A 20,570-nucleotide genomic window follows, 5' to 3' on the forward strand; every position below is an offset into this window, starting at 1 on the left:
TTGACAGAATTAGCCCCCAGTGCTAACATGTGCCAGGTGATGCTGTGGCATAGCCCAACCAACCCTCACCCACTCTGGGTTACACATTCACCAGCAAGATTAGTCAACCCAGCTTGGCCTTCCCCTGATCCAGCCCACATGAGGCCAACAGGTGTTGCAGCCCTGCCCAACCTGGTCTACCCCCATCCAAACTCACACTCTGTAGCGGGACTGGTGCTCCAGCAGGGGAGCCCTCCACAGCCCCCTACCAAAGTCTGCCATTTTAAAAAATAATCTAAATGCTTTTACAAGTGCCCCTTATAGTCTATACACATGCTGAAGTGTAAGAACTTCTAAACCAAAACGACTCTTACACAACTCTTAAGAGTAAATTAAAGGGAGAAAGAAATCCTAGGAGAGAGACAAGTAAGATTTGAATTTGAAGATTTAATGCCAGTGGGGAAACAAGATTTAAAAAAAAAGAGCCAATGGGGAAGAATCATGAACACCTTCAACAGCTCCAACTCCTTCCTGCGTCATCTTCAGTTACGCCGGCTGCATCAGTGTGCTGATGCTTTCTTCTACCTCTGACAACTTCTTCAGGATTTGGTTGACCTTGACCTCATCAAATTCCAAACATAGGAATTCAGGTTCCTGGAAAACATAAAAGGTTGTTTTAGAGGGGACCCCTGAAAATCTGTGTCTTGTCATGACCAAACTACAAAGGCTCAGGGTCCTGACTCTGCAAGCCCAGCTCAGGCCTCTAACACCTAAGTGATATTTCCACCTAGCAAAGCATATGCACATAATGCATTCAACGAAACTGCTTTTATGAGAGTGTTCCATAAATAGCAGAGGGATACAAATGTCAGTTGCTCTCATTATGAGACATGTGAGAAGCTATTTTTGTCTGTCATTTCATTTGATCCTAACAATAATTTTTAACCCAAGGAGTAAAGTATTGCTGTTTTATAGATGACAACCTTGGGTTCCAGAGACAGTGACTTGCATTAAAAAATAGAAAAAGGCAAGCCACCTTGTATTAGGCAGACTCCAAAGTCCATATTGTCTCCATAGCATCCTGTAGTATAACAATGAAGGGAGCAGAGGTTCTGAAGAAGGCTGGGAATTAGTTAGTGGTTATGCCAGAAACTGTGACAAGCTGTTTGGGAACTACTGGTCAGATCATTAAGAAGATAAGAGTTTGAAACAGCAGCAAACATTTTCCAGCGTTTTTCCATTTGCTGCATGCCAACCTTCCTCCCAACACCCTCAAACATATTTCCATCAATTAATCATTGTTAGGACTGGTCAATTGATCCTACAATATGTAGAAATCAAAAAACAAGGTCTGTGAAGTATGAAGGTAGTAATTTCATGTAGTCCGGTAAACCTAGGTCTGCATTGTCTTAAGAGATAAGGACAGGGTCTGGCGCAGTGGCTCAATTGGCTAATCTTCCCAATTGCAAACACCAGGATCCCATATGGGCACTAGTTCTAATCCTGGCGACTCCACTTCCCATCCAGCTCTCTGTTTATGGCCTTGGAAAGCAGCTGAGGATGACCAAAAGCCTCAGGACCCTGTACCTGTGTGGGAGACCCATATGGCTCCTGGCTTCTGATCAGCTCAGATTTAGCTGTTGCAGCCGTTTGTGGAGTGAACCAGCAGACAAAAGATATGTCTCTCTCCTTTCTGTAGTTCTGCCTTTCCAATGGAAAAAATAATTTTTTTTAAAAAGGGACAAATTACATCCATCCAAGAGTGGCTATATTCAAGATCCTTATGAACAAAAGCAAACAATTTTAAAGCAGTATGAACACTTAGAGCTCATATAACCCAATTGTCTTCCAGATAATTGAAGTAGGTTCCTAGGTATGTGAAGTATCATGCCTTACATCTCTGTTGATGGCAGACTCATCCACTTACTGCTCTTTTCTCTATATTTTCTTCTCTAAATATTAAAAGGAATCAAAGCATACCACCTTAAAACATTCCACATCAGCTTACAAATTAAGCCAAAGGCAACTGAGAATCAGGAAGTGGAAAAAAGAAGTCTTCTTGGAGCATCCTTTATCTGACTAGAAGCAGAAAATTCTGGGGAATAAGGACTGCTATAAATATCTTCTCTGGGGGAGTTTCCTGGTCATAAAAAAGAAAAGTTGGCCACAAGCGAGCCCACACAAATAAACTTCATTAAAACGACTTTTATTTGTCATTTGTTTCTCTATACACCCACCTTCTTCTGCCCCTAGAAGCTAAACCTTAATTCACTGACTAGTCACTTCTCCAATTTAATCTCGCTTTGTTAAAATGGCATATAAGATTTCAAATATAACTGCCTATTGGAGACTTCCCCTTTTTTCTATGAAATTCATGTGCAAGTAGTGCTAAAAATATCAATATGAATAAAATGTATTAAGTTCTTTTGTTTTTTCTCTGCTTAATTTTACAGGCCTCATAGACATAACCTAAGCAGGATAGAGGAGTTTTTCCTTCTCAACAGTAATCGGGCTTTTCCCACAACATCCCCAAAGCTGCAGGGAAAGAAAGATCAATAAGCTCCTTCAGAGTGAAGGAGCCACTCTGCTGGAGCTTCCAGGGATTTCTTCTCAAAAGGTGCCTTTGCTGTCACTAAGCTGCCACCCTCAGCTGACTAAATGCTAGACATCCCCCGCCAAAGAAACGAATGCAGAGGGAAAGAGGCGTCTCACACCAGAGGCTTCCACATCAGAAAAGGCAGCTTCCGTGGCTGCTTGGAGGAACTCCGCCCGAAACAAATGCTCAGAAATGCTTGGGTTTTCATGGAGTCTGAAGTGATGGCCCTAGTTCTTCCGTTTCTGCCATGGATGGAGTTTCTGACTTCTGAGTGTAACCAAGCCACAGCAGTTACAGGCATTTGAGGAGTAAATGAGTGGACAGAAAATCTATGTCTCCCTGTTTCTTTCCCTCTCAGTGACTCTGCCTTTCAAATCAATCATCTTAGAAAAAAAAAAAAAGGAATTCTCTTTAGCTTGACTTTACAACATATTTTTAGGGCCTGGCATGGTAGCGTAGTGGCAAAAGTCCTTGCTTGCACCAGCCGGGGCCCATATGGGCGCCAGTTCTACTCTCAGCAGTCCAACTTCCCATCCAGCTTCTTGCTTGTGGTCTGGGAAAGCAGTTAAGGATAGCCCCAAGCCTTGGGATCCTGTACCCACATGCGAGACCTGGAAGAGGCACCTGGCTCCTAGCTTCAGATGGGCTCGGATCCGGCCATCGCAGCCACTTGGGGAGTGAATCAGCAGACAGATCTTTCTTTCTGTCTCTCCTCCTCTCTATATATCTGACTTTCCAATAAAAATGAACAAATCTTTTTATACAAAAAACATATTTTTAATATTCTTGAGCCTGGGAAGTGTGCAAGTATTTTTTCTTTTTCTTTTCTCAATAAAGGTTTTATCTATTCACATGTAATGCAGGATTAGAGAGATAGAGTGAGAGGAAGAGAAACAGTCAAAAAGAGAGAAAGATCTTCCATCAGCTAGGTCACTGAAATAGTCACAATGATCCAAAGTGAGTCAAGCTAAATGTAACGCCTGTAACTCCATTCAGTCTCCCCCAGGGGATGACAGGGGCACAAGTATGTGGCCCATCTTCCACTGTTTTCTCAAGTGTATTGGCAGGGAGCTGGATTAGAAATGGAGCAGCTGGTATGCAAACTGATACATGAGATAGCAGCACTGCAGGCTGTGGCTTATCTTTTTTTTTTTTTTTTTTAAGATCTATCTTTATTGGAAAAGAAGATTTACAAAGAAAGAGAAAGACAAAGAGAAAGATCTTCCATTGATTGGTTCACCACCCCCTCAAGTGACCTTAACAGTCAGAGCTGAGCCAATGAAGCCTGGAGCTCTTGATCTCCCACACCGCTGCAGGGTACCAAGGCTTTGGGCCGTCCTCCTTTGCTTTCCCAGGCCTCAAAGAGAAAGCTAGATGGGAAGTAGAACAGTGGGGACATGAACTGGTGTCCATTTGGAATCCCAGCACTTTCAAGGTATGGATTTAGCCACTGAACTACTGTGGTGGGCCCTACTGTGGCTTATCTTACTGAACCATAATACCAGCCTAAAGTATCACAGTTTTTTTTTTTTTTTTTAAGAAATATTGTCCATTTGCACACAACTGATCAGTTTTGAGAGATCATCAATGCCCTGAGGGTATTGTGGTTTTCTGAGGGTGTGAAACAGATGATGATAAGCTTAATTGTTCTTATTCTAGTATTAAAATTAAGTTTAATAATTAAGTCATGTTCATCCCCTAATTTTATATATTTTTATATATATATATATATACATAAACACTGTGATACTTGGAAAAAATGCTTTTAACACCTGGCTTTGGAAATGTCTAGAACCAAGAATTATCCGTATTTAAAATATAAAGGCACAGATTAGTGCAATAGTCTAGTGGCTAAATCCTCACCTTCAACCACAAGGATCCCATATGGGCACTGGTTGGTGTCCTGGTAGTCCCACTTACCTATCCAGCTCCCTGCTTATGGCCTGGGAAAGCAGTCGAGGATGGCCCAAAGCCTTGGGACCCTGCACCTGTATAGGAGACCCAGAAAAGGCTCGAGGTTCCTGGCTCCTGGCTTTGAATTGGCTCAGCTCCAACCACTGTGGCCACCTGGAGAGTGAATCAGTGGACAGGAGATCTTTCTGTCTCTCCTCTCTGCAAACCAGATTTTCCAATAAAAATAAAATAAATCTTAAAAAAAAATAAAGTCACTTTACAAAAGTTCATGAAGAATTTTTTTTTAATTATTTGATAATCTTTGGAAAGTCAGAGAAGAGAGAGAGGAAGATCTTCTGTCTGCTGATTCACACTTCGCAAGCAGGCACAACAGGCAGGGAGCTGGATGGGAAGCGGGATCGCCAGGATTAGGACCAGCACCCAAATGGGATCCTGGCAGGTGCAAGGTGAAGACTTCAGCAGGGCCCTTCATAAACAATTTTGAAGTTTTCTCTCACATGCAGGAAACTGGTAAAAGAGATGATATAACACATATTTCAACTCATTGAAAGTCAGTTACAGCAATAAACAAGTTTTTTATTTGTGTGTAAAGAGATTACCAAGAACAATGTTTTAAGAGGCAAGAATAGGGCCCGGTATGGTAGCCTAGCAGCTAAAGTCCTCACCTTGTATGTGCCAGGATCCCATATGGGCACCAGTTCTAATCCTGGCAGCCCTGCTTCCCACCCAGCTCCCTGCTTGTGGTTTGGGAAAGCAGTCAAGGACAGCCCGAAGCTTTGGGAACCTGCACCCATATGGGAGACCTGGAAGAAGCTCCTGGCTTCGGATTGGCTCAGCTCTCGGCTGTTGAGGCCGCTTGGGGAGTGAATCATCGGACAGAAGATCTTCCTCTCTGTCTCTCTTCTCTCTGTATATCTGACTTTGCAATAAAAATAAAAATAAATCTTTAAAACAAAAGAGGCAGGCATAACAGAGCTGAGTGTGTTAATAAATAGCCAGGTTCTTTTTTTTTTTAGGATGTATTTATTTTTATTGGAAAGTCAAATATACAGAGAGGAGGAGAGACAGAGACTAACATCCCCCAACAGCTGATTCACTCCCCAAGTGGCTACAGCTTTGCAGATCTGAAGTCAGGAGCCTGGAGCCCCCTTCCAGGTCTCCCACGTGGGTGCAGGGTCCCAAAGCTTTGGGTTGTCCTCGACTGCTTTCCCAGGCCACAGGTAGGGAGCTGGATGCGAAGCAGGACCACCAGGAGACAAATTGGCATCTATATGGAATCCCAGTGTATGCAAGGCAAGGACTTTAGCTGCTAGGCTACCGTGCCAGGCCCAATAGCCAGGTTCTTTTCCAAGGAAGGACAGTTGACTATATGTTTGTACATACATCTTTGGTGGGGGGGGGGGGAGCGTAAAGGGGGACTTATTAGGGGCTGGCACTATGGTACAGCCACTGTGAAATCTCAGGATCACATATGAACAGCACCTATTTGAGTCTCGAGTTTCAATCCAGATCCTTGCTAACATGCCTGGGAAAGTAGTGACAAATGGCCCAAATACTTAGGTCCCTTTCATCCATGTTGAGGACCAAGATGAAGTCCCTGTGCTGGCTTTGGTCTGATCCAACTCCCACTGTTGTGGCTATTTGGGAAGTGAAGCAGCAGATGGAAAATCTGTCTGTCTCCCTTTGTCTTTCTTTTCTTTTTTTTTTTTTTTTAAGATTTATTTGTTGGGCCCGGCGCGGTGGCACAAGTGGTTAAGGTCCTCGCCTTGCACGCCTGGGATCCCATATGGGCGCCGGTTCTAATCCCGGCAGCCCCGCTTCCCTTCCAGCTCCCTGCTTGTGGCCTGGGAAAGCAGTCGAGGACTGCCCAAAGCTTTGGGACCCTGCATCCGTGTGGGAGACCCGGAAGAGGCATAGTATCAGCCGTTGCGCTCACTTGGGGTGTGAATCATCGGACGGAAGATCTTCCTCTCTGTCTCTCTTCCTCTCTGTATATCCGCCTTTCCAATAAAAAATAATAAAAATAAATCTTAAAAAAAAAGGGGCCCTCCCTTTGTCTTTCAAATAAGTAAATCTTTCCCCCAAGAAGTATTTATTTGAAAAGTAAAGAAATAGAGTGAGATAGAGGTTTCTTATCATTTAGTTTACTTTCTAAAGGCTTATAACAGACAGGGTTAGGTCAAGTTGAAGCCAGGAGCCAAGAACTTAATCTAGATCTTCAACATGAGTGGCAAGGACTCAAGTAACTGAACCATCATTCTGCTGCGATGCCAGAAGACAGAGAGCAGAGCAGGCACTTGAGCAAGGTATTCTGACATGGGATGCAGGCATCTCAAGCACGGCCTTAATTACTACACCAAACATTGGCTCCTCGTAATCAATCAATTTAGATCTCTAAGTATTAAAATGAAGCCAAGTTAATTTTTAAGGGAGGTCAATGACAAAAGTCAAAAAGACTACAGGAAGTCAAACTGGAACATTTTTACTGCATTCTGCACCTTCACCTTCTCTTGAACCAACTTGTAGACTAACAGCCTTCAAAGGAGTATTTAAGAGCTTTTAAATTAGCACTTAACAGATAGGGCTTTCTTCAAATTTTGCATTTCCTGGAAGTCCTACAAAAAAAGTACAGCTAATGCACTTGAAAACATACTTAGAAATGTAGGTGACAATTATAAAGCCACAGACACAAAGTAATAAGGCAATTTGAAGATATTTGAAAGTTTTTTTTTTTTTTCCAAAATCACTTTCCCCTAATATAGAGAGATGGCCACATTAAAATCCTTGCTGCATCAAGAACTGAATTTGTCTTTTTTCAGTAGAGGAAGCATCATGGGGAAATATAAGCAAAGATATTATCATCAAGAACAGGCATTTTATGATCCTGGGAATATGGTAATGTATTAAAGTCAGGGGGTTAAATAACCACAACAAATGAGAATAGAAAGCAAAAACAAAATATTCAAATCTTTCTCTCTTCAATTGCATAGCTAATCATAAAATCCCAATATGAGACCCTGAGAGACCACACTCTTCAAACCAACCTAATAAAGCAAGTCAGTCTTAACAAGTTCCAGAAGAAGGCTTTCCTAAGAACTCTTGTAACATCCCTCAGACAGCTTCTAATTGTCAAGCCTAAATCCTTAATGCATAAGCTTATTTCCTAGAAGGTCAAAGAGTACAACTCATTATCAGTCTACAGAAGAAATGAAGGCTGTTATTAAGCAGGTCTTTTAGTTTTCAGCTGTATACTAAAGGACCACTGTGTCCACTCAATGACCTCCTTATCTAGACCAATAAACACACCCAAACAATTCTATAAAACCATACTATGATGACAAAAATGCTAAAATAGTTAACAATAAAATTGTTTATGAAAACATCTTTAGGACTTACTTAAAACTTGAATAAGAATGGGCATTTGGTATAGAGACTAATGTGTGACTTGAAATGTCTGTATCCCATGCAGGAGAGTTTGGCATCAAATCCCAGCTCTGCTGCCAATTCCAGTTTCCTGCTGATATGCATCCTAGGAATCAGCAGGCAACAGCTCAAGTAGTTGGGTGCTTGTCATTCACATGTGAGTCCTAGACTGAGTTCCTGGCTTCTGGTTTCAGCCTGATCCAGTGCCACATATTGTGGGCATCTGGGACATAAACCAGCAGATCAAAGTTATACCTTTCAAATAAATGAAAATTTGAAAACTTAAGTGTAATATTCAAATTCAATATAAAACAAAACCCCTAGAATCTATCTTCTACACTACTGCTATTTCCTAAGCAAAATATCAGAAATCTTGATCTTCCAATTTATTGATTTAATATTTAGCATTAGGATTCAACCTTGGAAAATTTTTAACTTTTTTAGTAAGTGTATTTACTTGAAAGGCAGTTATACAGGAAGAGGTTCTATTTGCTGGTACAATCCCTCAGTGTCTGTAAAAGCCAGAGCCAGGCTGATCCGAAGCCAGGAACCTCTTCTTGGTTTCCCAAAAGGTGCAAAGATCTAAGGACTTGAACTTTCTTTCACTGCATTCCCAGGTGCATTAGTAGGGAACTGGGTAGAAAGTGCAAAAGCCAGGACTTGAACCAGTAACCTTCTGGGATTTTGGCATCAAGGGCTCAGCTTTAACTACTACACCACAGTGCCATTCCCAAACTTTGTATAATCTAACGTGTTGTGAATTTTTTTAAAAGATGAAGCTGGGGCATAGAGAGAATAGCAAAGGACACCTTAAGAGCCAGCTAACAAATACTCATTGAAGAAGGCCACACAGAGCTGGCAATATTTCATAAAGTCTATTCCTCAAATTTTCTTTTGGTTTTATTTATTGACACAAAGCAATCTGTTACTTAATACAAGCTTTGGCCATAATGCCTTTCCTGTGTTTAGGCTGTCTTTCTTGCTCTCTCTCTTTTTTTAAAGATCTATTTTATTTTAGTTGAAAGAATTAGAGAGAGAGAGAAAAAGAGAGAGAGAGAAAGAGAGAAAGAAGGCTCTTCCATCCACTGGTTCACTCCATAAATGGCTGCAATGGCCAGGCTGCAACAGTCCAAAGGAGCCCACACCAAGCCAGGAGTCAGGAGTTTCCTATTTTAATTCCCAGGTCCCAAGAACTGAGCCATCCTCCACTGCTTCCCCAGGCCCTCTGCGGGGAAGAACGAGAAGTGGAATCGCCGGGGCACTGCTGTCCATATGGGATGCTTGGACTGCAGATGAAGCTTTAGTCTACCGTGCATGGTGCTGGCTGGGTTGTCCTTTCCTAGCCTGTCTTTTCCAAAAACCAAAACAACCCTGTGTCCTGAAACTATATAAAGCTGTTTTCTGTTAGAAAGGGAAAGAACATAAGGCAAAAATCAAAAGTGGCAATGGTTTCCTGAAAAACAACCTGTATAATAAATTAATGGCTTGTCAAAGAAATCCAAAACACAGTCATACTTAACTGTATGTTCACTACTGCCTCATTTCCAGTGGCTCTCAGAGCAATCCACGTTACTGCTCCCAATGCCTTCAGGAAATTTCAAATCCCAGAAATGGTCTCTCTGTAGCAAAGTACTATACAAGTTCCTGCCTATGGAATCATTCATCCAAAATTAAAATTTTACAGTGCCCTGAAAATTGTGCTCAGTATTGTCCATCTGTCCTTTTATACTTGTTGTCTACTCTTCTCTGCCTTATTCCATACCCTGGGATGCTATGCTGTAAGGATTGTGTCATTCCTTTGTTCTCTGGCTTATAACTGGGTTCAGGTATGGGAAGAGATACTTTATTGATGTTATCTTTCAGTTATTTGTTAGATGGGGAAAAAAGGTGAGACAAACTGACTGATCCAACTTCATAACAGCAACTCTGCAAAAGATTTTATGGAAAAGCAGGTTGGGGGCCCGGTGCGGCAGCCTAGTAGCTTAAGTCCTCATCTTGTATGTGTCAGGATGTCATATAGGAGCCTGTTCATCTCCTGGTGCCCCAGCTTCCCATCCAGCTCCCTGCCTGTGGCCTGGAAAAGCAGTCAAGGATTCCCCAAAGCCTTGGGACACTGAACCTGTGTGGGAGACCTAGAAGAGGCTCCTGGCTTCGAATTGGCTCAGCTACAGCCATTGTGGCTGCTTGGGGAGTAAAACAGCAGATGGAAGATCTTCCCCTCTGTATATCTGCCTTTGCAATAAAAGTAAATAAATCTTAAAAAAAAAAAGTAACCAGGAAATTACCAAAGGCAAATCCCCTTTCTCACGCTGTAACCCCTTATCAGATGCACACACAGATGGGCAGGCAAAACAGCTTCAGCTTTGCTGGTGCTGTGATTCACACTTTCCGTGCCTTTCTGAGCACTCAATTATAGAGTTGGTTAGGCATCCAGAAAACCCAGGTAATCTTACAAACGGGCATGAGTAAGAGGCTCTCAATGAAAACCACCGCCTGGATCTCTCTCTCCCACACACGCATTCCGCCCCCTCCACCACACCGCCCGGGTCGTGCTGCTGTACTTTCATTTCTGCATGCAGAGGGCATGTGGGGGAGGCTCCTTCGAGCTAATATGGCAAGCAGGTTCCAGTAACATTGTCCACTGAAACATGTTTTGATTTCTAAGAACACAAAGTAGAAACACATTAAAAGAACGAGACCCTAAGTTACTTCTTTTGGTTTAAGATAAGCTGGGAAAAGTTAGAGTTCTATGGTTTGGAAGAAAAGTAGGCATAATTGCTCTGCCAATATGTGGTCAAGAAAACATATATTTTTGACCCAGGTAACCCTGACTTGTTTCTGAAAGGGAGTAAACAGTTTTGATCTTGCAAGAATGACTGGTTCTTCCAGGGGCTAAATTATGGAGTGTTCACAAAGCTATCACCATTCTTTCCCCCCGAGATTCCAAAGCAGCCTGACATACATTACGCCCTCATTGTAGGTCAATGGATAAGGAAAGGCTGAGGTTGCATCAATCTTCATTTTGCCACCAGGAAATAAACAAAAGAAACCCAAAGACTGTCCAATTATGTGAGGACCAGAACCTCAGCTTTCTAACTTCATTTCACCTGCCACTCCCACAGTTGAGTCTGAGTTACGATACTTTCAAGTCCCACAGGTGTCCATGAGGCAGAATGGAATGAGAGCTAATTATAAACAACTGATTCTGTATTGATTACATAATAAGGATTCAAGCATTTACAAATATTTTAGAAATATCCAACAGAAGAAAATAAAATGCAGCCACATTATATAATCATTAAAAGCTGAATACAGTTAAATCCTAAGTAATCTTCATGTTTTCCCAAAACATTATGTTTCTCCCTCTCTCTGTATATCTGACTTTACAATAAAAAACAAATATTAAAAACAAATTATGCCTTGGTTCCATTTAGAGCTCCTCATTAATAGCAGTATTTAATGTCTAGCCATTAAGATTTTCTGTCCTTTGGAAACCTTTGACTGAAAAGTTTTCGAGCACAGAACTATCCTTAATTTGATCTGCAAGAAAAGAAACTAGTCACTACCTAGGTATGACCACTTCTTTTTTTTTTTTTAAGATTTATTTTATTTGTATTTATTTTTATTTATTTATTTTTAAAGATTTATTTTTATTGCAAAGTCAGATATATAGAGAAGAGGAGAGGTAGAGAGGAAGATCTTCCATCCAATGATTCACTCCCCAAGTGACTACAACAGCTTATGCTGCGCTGATTCAAAGCCAGGAGCCCAGATCCTCTTTCAGGTCTCCCACGCGGGTGCAGAGTCCCAAGATTCTGAGCCATCCTCGACTGCTTTCTCAGGCCACAAGCAGGGAGCTGGATGGGAAGTGGAGCTGCTGAGATAGAACCAGCGCCCATATGGGATCCCGTCACATTCAATGCAAGGACTTTAGCTGCTAGGCTACGGTGCAGGGCCCTATATTAATTTTTATTTCTATGGGAGAGACAAAGAGGAAGATCTTCTGTCCATTGATTGACTCCCCAAGTAGCTGCAACAGCTGGAGCTGAGCCAATTTGAAGCCAAGAGCGTGGAACCTCTTCTGGGTCTCCCATGCAGGTGCAAGGTCCCAAGGCTTTGGGCCATTCTCGACTGCTTTCCCAGGCCACAGTCAGGCAGCTGGATGGGAAGCAGGGTCGCCAGATTAACAGGTGCCCATATGGCATCCTGGCACATGCAATGTGAGGACTTCAGCTGCTAGACTATGACACAGGACTCTAAGTATAACTACTTCTTACATGACATTGGACACAGAAACTATTGCTGATAACTGAAAGGTAAATTACATGTAAGGAGGGAGAAATTTCACTCAAGTCTTTAGGAGGCCGGCATCCAGCATTGTGGTTACAGGGTTAAGCGGCAGCCTTTGATGCAGGCATTCCAGCTGCTGCACTTCCAGTAAAGCTCCCTGTTAATACCCTGGGAAAAACAGAGGAAGAGTCAACTCTTATGCTCATGTGGGCTACTCGGAGGGAGCTGCTGGCTCCTGCCTTTGGCCTGGCCCTGCCCTGGCCACTGCAGCCATTGGGGAGTGAATCAATGGATGAAAGATCTCTGTGTCTCTCCCCATCATCCTTCCTAATTCTTTCAAATAAATAAATAAATCCTATTTTAAAAGGTCAAATGATGAAATTCTTAGCACATCAAAGAAAGATCATTGCTGATTTTAGTTTGAATTTCAAAATTGAAGCCCTTCATCATTTCAGATGATGTACATTCCACAGCAAACTCATTTGCAAACAACTTTGACAAACAAACTACCATGTATTTACATGAGAGGGACTGAGAAAACACACATCAACACCCACATCGACACCCACACCCCAAAATCATCCTGAGCTACTGGAACATTTTGAGAGAGGCAAGGAAAAAACTACACAACATCACTTGCTTTCTAAGGGACCCTGATAATCCACGGAATAAGATGGGGGAAACACCGCAATATGTCTAATACAAAAACATAAGCTTAGCAATGAATGACGGCTACCCTGGCAGGGAGGAAAGGCAGGGGTGCTAATCATCTAACCAACTCTAGGACTATGGTTTTTCTCTCCTCTGGATCCAGTTTGCTCTGACATCAGCAACACCCAGTTACCAGCCCCTCCTCCAAATGTGTCAGTGTAGTGTCAGTTATCTACAATAGTACCATTAAACAGAAACAGAGTTGGAAAACAACATTTTCCTTGGCCCTTCCCTAGTGAAAGCAATTGGGGAGAAAGACAGGAACAACCAAGTCTAGGAAGACTTTCAAGTTCAGAAAGCGCTGACTTAGGAAAAGTCTGGACTCCTGCTGGATTTTCAGCTGCAAAAGCTCTTTCCACTTGTGTTCTTGAGTGTTTGCTGTGACATAGCACAACAGGTTGAGGGACCTGTACGACAGAAATAAATTTTTTTTAAAGATTTATTTTTATCTTTATTACAAAGTCAGATATACAGAGAGGAGAGACATTGAGGAAGATCTTCCATCCGATGATTTACTAGTGACTGCAATGGCTGGAGCTGAGCTGATCCGAACCTAGGAGCCAGGAACTTCCTCTGGGTCTCCCACGCGGCTGCAGGGTCCCAAGGCTTTGGGCTGTGCTCGACTGCTTTCCCAGGCCATAAGCAGGGAGCTGCCGGGATTAGAACCAGCAGCACCCATATGGGATCCCAGCGCATTCAAGGCAAGGACCTTAGCTGCTAGGCCACCAGGCCGAGCCCCCAGAAATGAATTTTTCACATTTCTCAAGGCTAGAAGGTCAGGAGCAAGTTGTTAGCAGGCTTCAATTCTTTGGAGCACTCCCTTTGGCTTGGCTGTCTTCTGACATAGCCTTTTCACAGTGTAAAGTAATGCCGGATTTAAGACTCATTCTAACTCAATCACTACTTCATTATTATATATATACACACACACACACACACACATATATATATAGTCAGATTTATTTATTTCCTTGGAAGGTAGTTGGTGGGAGCAGAGGGAGCAGTCAGGAGAACTCCCATCCATTTGTTCACTCCTCAAATGGCTGCTGGGACAACATGAGGTCAGGAGTCAGGAAAATACATGAGTGGCAGGGGACCAAGCAGTTGAGCCATCTGCTACTGCTTTCCGAAGCACATTAGCAAGGGACCTGGATTCAAAATGGGACAGCTGCGATGTTATCATCACAGGTTGTGGCTTAACTTACTGTGCCACAGTGTCAGTGCCACTGAATCACTACTTTGAAGACTTTCATTCAAGGGCCCAGTAGAGTAGCCAGGTGGTTAAAGTCCTTGCCTTGCATGCACCAAGATCCCATATGAATTCCAATTCATATCTCAGCTGCTCCCTGCTCGTGGCCTGGGAAAGCAGTCAATGACGACCCAAAGCCTTGGGACCCTATACCTGTGTGCGAAACCCGGAAGAATCTCCTGGCTCCTGGCTTCAGATCAGCTCAGCTTCAGCTGTTGTTGCAACTTGGGGAGTGAATCAACGGGTGGAAGATCTTTCTCTCTGTAAATCTGACTTTCTAATAAAAAATAAATAAATTTCCAGGAAAAAAAACCTTGATTCAAACAGTGTCACATTCTGAGGGAATATATGTTGGAGTCTCAATGCAAGAATGTTGGTGGTAAACAATTCAATCAGTAATAATCCCCACTGCAGAAAGCTGTAAGGTTTATTAGGCAAGGAACCAGTGTTCGTGGTTGATGATGACAACGTCATACTTAATTATAAACTTGCTGCTCACAAATAAAAATTTCTAGTAATTGGTCAAGAAATAAGAAAAATACACATATACATAAGCCACGTGTAGACTGCCCAGTTCTACCAACCCTATTTGGCAGAAGCTGTATCTGGCTTTGTCTTCAAATGAACTTGATTCTGAAATGTCATTTAACACCTGTGGCTGTCAGGCCAGCCAAGGAATTAGAAATTACATACAGGACATCTCTCCTAATATACTCTGTGCGGAGAAGATCAAATACATAGGTAAAGCTCGGGAGACAGCCTTTTATCCCCTCTGTCCTGTGGTTGTGTGCATGATAGGAGAGACAGGAAGGACTCACTGCATAGAGCTACTTGTCACCACCAGCAGTACAGAACCCTCCTGAGTTCTGTGGTAACACACGGATTCCTTGTCCCATCAGCCCAAGCCATATGCAACAGAACTAAAATGCCTGTTTAAACCTGGGGTTCTTTCTTTTCATCTATAAGCAGAAAGAATTCCCATTTCCTCCCTGTTTGAAACTATCAAATTATTTCATCTTGGAATTACATCAGCATTACAAGTACTACTGGAACATAAAAAGGGAAACATTAAATGTGAGCTTAAAACAGTAAGAGTTTTCCTATTTGGCCAATATGTACAATTTTCATGCGTATTGTCAGAAATTTTTAATAGAACAAAAGAGAAAAGCAACATATACACTACCATACATAAATATAATTCCTACAACTAAGGCACTTATTCCACTTTTGTTAAAAAGAACAAACTTATGACATTAACTCAAGATAAGTTTCTAAACCAAAAATACAAACTACGTAAGAGCAAAGAGTGCCTAAAGGGGCAAGCATGTAGTGCGGTGACAGAAATTGCAGCTTGGAACAGTCACCTCCCATAACAGATGCCTGCTGGAGTCCCAGCTACTCTGCCTTTGATCCAGCTCCCTGCTAATGCATCCTTCGGTCCCTATCATCCACATGGAAGATTCAGGACAGTCTAGGCTCCAGATATAGATGTGTCCTAGTTCTGGCTGTTACAGGCATTTGGGGAGTAAACCAGCAGACAGAAGATTCTCTCTCTTTTTTTCTCTGTTTCTCAATTAATGCTGGGTGGGGGAGGGGAAACTAGAAAAAAAGCATTCGCTAAAACAACTGGATATTTTTGGAGAAAAATGAGATATGTCTGCATTGGAGGTATAAGGAAAACATCCTGACTATAGGACTTCTATGTTTCTCTGTGAAATTAGTCTGTTGCTGACCCCACCAATTTGGCATGGTTTCAGCCACAGTTATAAAATATAAGATGTTTTAAATATTTTTGTCATACAATTTCATACCCCCAATACAAAATATTACTCTCCTAACCTCTTTACCCTGATTTACAAGTTTTCTTTTTAGCTATATTTGCTTTGTTATTTGGTCTCTCAAATACGGGAAAGTAAATTCTCTATGTTATATCCCTTTAACACTAAGTACTTTACTATGTATTTCCTAAAGACAAGAGTATTCTTTTATATAGCCATTACTAAAAAATAATCAATAATACTATCTAAACCAATCTATATTCAAACTTTATCAAATACCCTAGTAATACACTGTATGTTTTTCTTTTTTCTGGCACAGAATCAAATCAATGATCATACATTGCATTTAATCAGCGCTACTCTTTTTATTCCATTATTCACACAGGCAAATTCCTCACCAATTCTGCCGAAATTTACACATCTCTCAATGCTTGAAATCAACTGCAACCTCCCTGCTCCCAATATCCTGTTAGTGCCTGGAAAATCCCAAGAAATATATCAATTAGCCAGTGAGAAAATATCAAACGTATCACAGTCGAATGGGTTCCTTCCCTAAAGTCTGGCCTGTGACACTGGACGGCGTACCAAACACAAACAAGACTGCAGGCTTGAGCCACCAAGAACATGAATCTGGGGACAAACTTTGTCCTTCCTATCTACATCTCTCTTATCAATTCTAAGAAAGAAGAGAATAAACAATCTCCTTTCAACCAAATTGAAAAATAATTTTAATATTCAACAAACACACTGAAAAATCAGGAATCTGAAAAGTCGGTCGGTCACACTTCCATAATTTCCTTGCCCTTAGCAAGACCGTAGAGGAGATGGTAAAAAGAGCATTTGCAACCTGTGGCTTGGTTATGATAATCTCATCCTCACCCATCTCTGAGAAAATACCAATGAAATATCCTTTTTATGTTAAATCCATCTTTCACGCCAGAGATTAGAATTAGAATGAAACAAAACAAAGATAATCGTATCTGCATCAATTCTTCAACATACAGAAGTACAAACTCACTTTGACATAATCTAATTTGGGCTTTTCTACGTCACTGATTCAAATAGTTCATCAATTTTGTTTTCTATCAATTAGAACTTCAAATGAAAGTCAAATGCCTTCCAGGGTTAAAAAAATAAATAAATACAATGAAGCAAACAAGAAAACCTTGCATCACTCATTTCAAGCTGTGAGGAGCAGTCTCCAGCAACTATAGAAAATTATATCCCCATCACGGGGCTGTAATGAGGATTTACATCTGAAATCTGAAAAGAAGTAAAAATTCTAATTCAAAGCTTTTATTTTACTTTCATCAACAAACCATAAAATCACCATAACATGGTCATTAAAACTGAACCTCTTCAACATTTATAAGAACAAGGTGTGGGCCCGGCAGCGTGGCCTAACGGCTAAGGGCCTCGCCTTGAACATGCCGGGATCCCATATGGGCACTGGTTCTAATCCCAGCAGTTCTACTTCCCATCCAGCTCCCTGCTTGTGGCCTGGGAAAGCAGTCAAGGACGGCTTGGAGCTCTGGGCCCTGCACCCATGTGGGAGACCCAGAGGAGGGTTCCTGTTTCCTGGCTTCAGATCAGCGCAGCACTGGCTGTTGTGGTCACTTGAGGACTGGGTCATCAGATAGAGGGTCTTCCTCTCTGTCTCTCCTCCTTTCTGTATGTCTGACTTTGTAATGAAAATAAATAAATCTTTAAAAAAAAAAAGACTGAGATCCTAAATCTGAGTTTGCCTCTGAGAAATACATTAAAATAATTTCAAAAGGAACCAACATTATGGCACAGAATCCAAGTCCCTCCCCGTGACACTAGCATCTCACGTGACTGCTGCCTGGAGTCCCAGCTGCTCCCCTTCCAATCCACCTCCCTGCTGACCTACCTGGGAAAGCAGCAGCAGATAGCCAAAGTGTTCTGTCCCCTGACATCCATGTGGAAGAGCTGGAGGGAGTTTCAAGCTCCTGATTTTGCCCTGGCCCAATCTCAGCTATTAAAACCATTTGGAAAGTGGACTAGCAGATGAAAGATTGCTCTCTCTGAATCTCAAATCTCAATCTCTCTCTCTCTCTCTCTCTCTCTCTCTGTAACTCTCTAAAATAAAATTAATATTTCCATTTGTTAAGATTTATTTTTTTAATTATTTGAAAAGTGGAGTCATAGTGAGAAGAGGAGAGACAAGACATCCAGAGAATCCTCCATCTGCTTTGTTCACTCCCCAGACGGCCACAATGGCAAGGCTGAGCCAAGCAGAAGCAAGGAACCCAGAGCCTCTTCTTAGTCTCCCATGTGGGTACAGGAGTCCCAAGACTTGGGCAACCCTCTGCTCCCTTCCAAGGGATATCAACAGGAAACTGGATTAGAAGTGATGCACCCAGGACTTGAACTCGTGCTTGTAAGGGATCCTGGCATCACAGACTGAGCTGAACTTGCCATGTCACAATGCCAGCCACAATAAATAAAATTTTTAAAGTTTTTCTTTTGTTTGTTGGGTGTTTTTTTTTTTTTGAGAGCTAGACTACCTGGATTTAGATCTGATTTAACTATTAACAGCTGTGCTGCCTTGGGAAACAAATTAATTTTCATGATGTTTAAATCTAAAAAGTTATAATAATAATAATAATAACAAAACACTACTATCTTTTTTTTAAAGATTTTATTTTTTTTTTTTGCAAAGAGATATACAGAGAGGAGGAGAGACAGAGAGGAAGGTCTTCCGTCCAATGGTTCACTGCCCACATGACTGAAGCCAGGTGTCAGGAATTTCCTCTGGGTCTCCCATGCAGGTGCAGGGTCCCAAGGCTTTGGGCCATCTTCAGCTGCTTTCCCAGGCCACAAGCAGGGAGCTGGATGGGAAGTGGAGTTGCCGGGAGTAGAACCGGTGTCCATACGGGATCCCGGTGCGTTCAAGGCGAGGACTTTAGCCACTAGGCCACTGCACCGGGCCCAAAACACTACCTATCTTAACAGAACTATTACAAAGACTACATAAGATAGCTAACATATTAGTACCCAACTGATGTGATGTGAAACAACCTCTCAATAAATGTCAGTCTTTCTTTCTAGCCAGTCACACATATCCTGCCCCATAACACTTTACTTTTACTAAAAATTTAAACTACCAGGGTCTTGTTTTCTTTAAAACAAGCACTTGGTTTTTCTAGTGACAGTCAAGTGAAAGACTCCTGGCCAGCGCTGTCCCAGAAAACAATACAGTTCTTGCCTTATGGAACAGCACCAACTGATGCAGGCGATGACAAGTCCCAAACAATAAATCCCTTCCTGGGTGTTTCCAGAGTATTACTTCAGGAATGAGTGCCTGGTGCTCTTCCAGGCGAGTCTTCCTCCCTACCGGGATCATGGTGGCCGTTTGCCCTTTCGCCTTCTTCATAAAGTCTTCATTCACGGTGTGAACACCCACTGGATTCAGACATCAGGAATCAGAAAAGGGTAAGTTCAAACCATGAAGAAAGCCAGCAGAGCCTCGGGACTCAACAGTAAGCTCTTCCTAACCTTTAGAACAGGAAATGTTTTGTGCTTTCTGATGTACTGATTCTAACAGGTACCTTCCTCACCTTCATTATCAAAGCACTCCTACCATGCAGAGAACTCCTTACTGAAGTTCAAGATCTCAGAGGGTGACTACAACTTAGTACAATACTACCTCTCAACTGTTCCCACTTACTGCAGAGGCACACAGGCACTTTAAAAACGTATGGAAAATGAAATGGGAAGATATTTATTTTGGTGCAAAAATTAAAATCTATGTATATATTTTTTTAAATGCATTTCTCATAAATTATTTGAAGATGCCTGGAATGGATGGATTTCAAAATTTTAAATCAAAGCAAATTTATCCTTTACTTATATTTTCAAGAACTCAAAGATTTATTTATTTTTATTGGCAAGGCAGATTTATGGAGAGAGGGAGAGACAAAGATCTTTCCATCAGCTGAGTCACTCCCCAAACAGCCACAATAGCCAGAGCTGAGCAAATCTGAAGCCAGAAGCCAGGAGTTTCTTCTAGATCACCCATGTGGGTGCAAGGTACAAGGCTTTGGGCCATCTTCCGCTGCTTCCCCAGGACACAAGCAGGGAGCTGGATGGGAAGTACACAACTGGGATGTGAATCAGCACCTATATGGTATCCCAGAGCTTGGAGGTAGAGAATTATCCAGTAGAGCTATTGTGCTGGGCCCCAAAACTTAAAAGATACACACACACACACACACACACACACACACACACACACACAATCTTTGTGGATTTTTATACATGGCACTTCTTGGAAAGGTCTGAACAAGCGATTTGAAAATACTGATGAAAAATAACAAGGCTTAGGATATGCACCCCAAAAGAAGACTGCAGGAGACCAAAATATGCTATCTCCAAATTTTCCTCTTTGGCATAAGGCTCATTTTGAGAAATGGAAAACATAAGAAAAGCTCTGAAAAGTTAATCTTCCTAACAGAAATTCACATCCATTAGGGCTGGTGCTGTGGCATAACAGCTAAAGCCACTGCCTTGTAAAGGCCAGCATCCCAGATAGGTACCCATTTGTGTCCCAGCTGTTCGATGTCTGACCTAGCTCCCTGTTAATGGCATGGAGAAAGCAACAGAAGAT

General features: G+C 41.9%; 1 protein-coding gene across 2 annotated transcripts in view; it reads right to left on the minus strand.

The window, feature by feature from the left end:
* Nucleotides 1-411: 411 nt before the first annotated feature.
* COMMD1 (copper metabolism domain containing 1) overlaps nucleotides 412-20,570 on the minus strand; it is a 123,974-nt gene continuing 103,815 nt past the window's right edge. For both annotated transcript variants that reach the window (XM_040993385.1, XM_040993384.1), the window contains exon 3: nucleotides 412-633. In XM_040993385.1, coding sequence (XP_040849319.1) covers nucleotides 526-633 — 108 coding nt within the window. In that variant the 3' untranslated portion in view covers nucleotides 412-525. The remainder of the gene's footprint in view (nucleotides 634-20,570) is intronic.

This window comes from Ochotona curzoniae, unplaced genomic scaffold, assembly GCF_017591425.1.
Source record: "Ochotona curzoniae isolate NIBS_2020 unplaced genomic scaffold, NIBS_Ocur_1.0 contig_883, whole genome shotgun sequence".
Taxonomy (NCBI): domain Eukaryota; kingdom Metazoa; phylum Chordata; class Mammalia; order Lagomorpha; family Ochotonidae; genus Ochotona; species Ochotona curzoniae.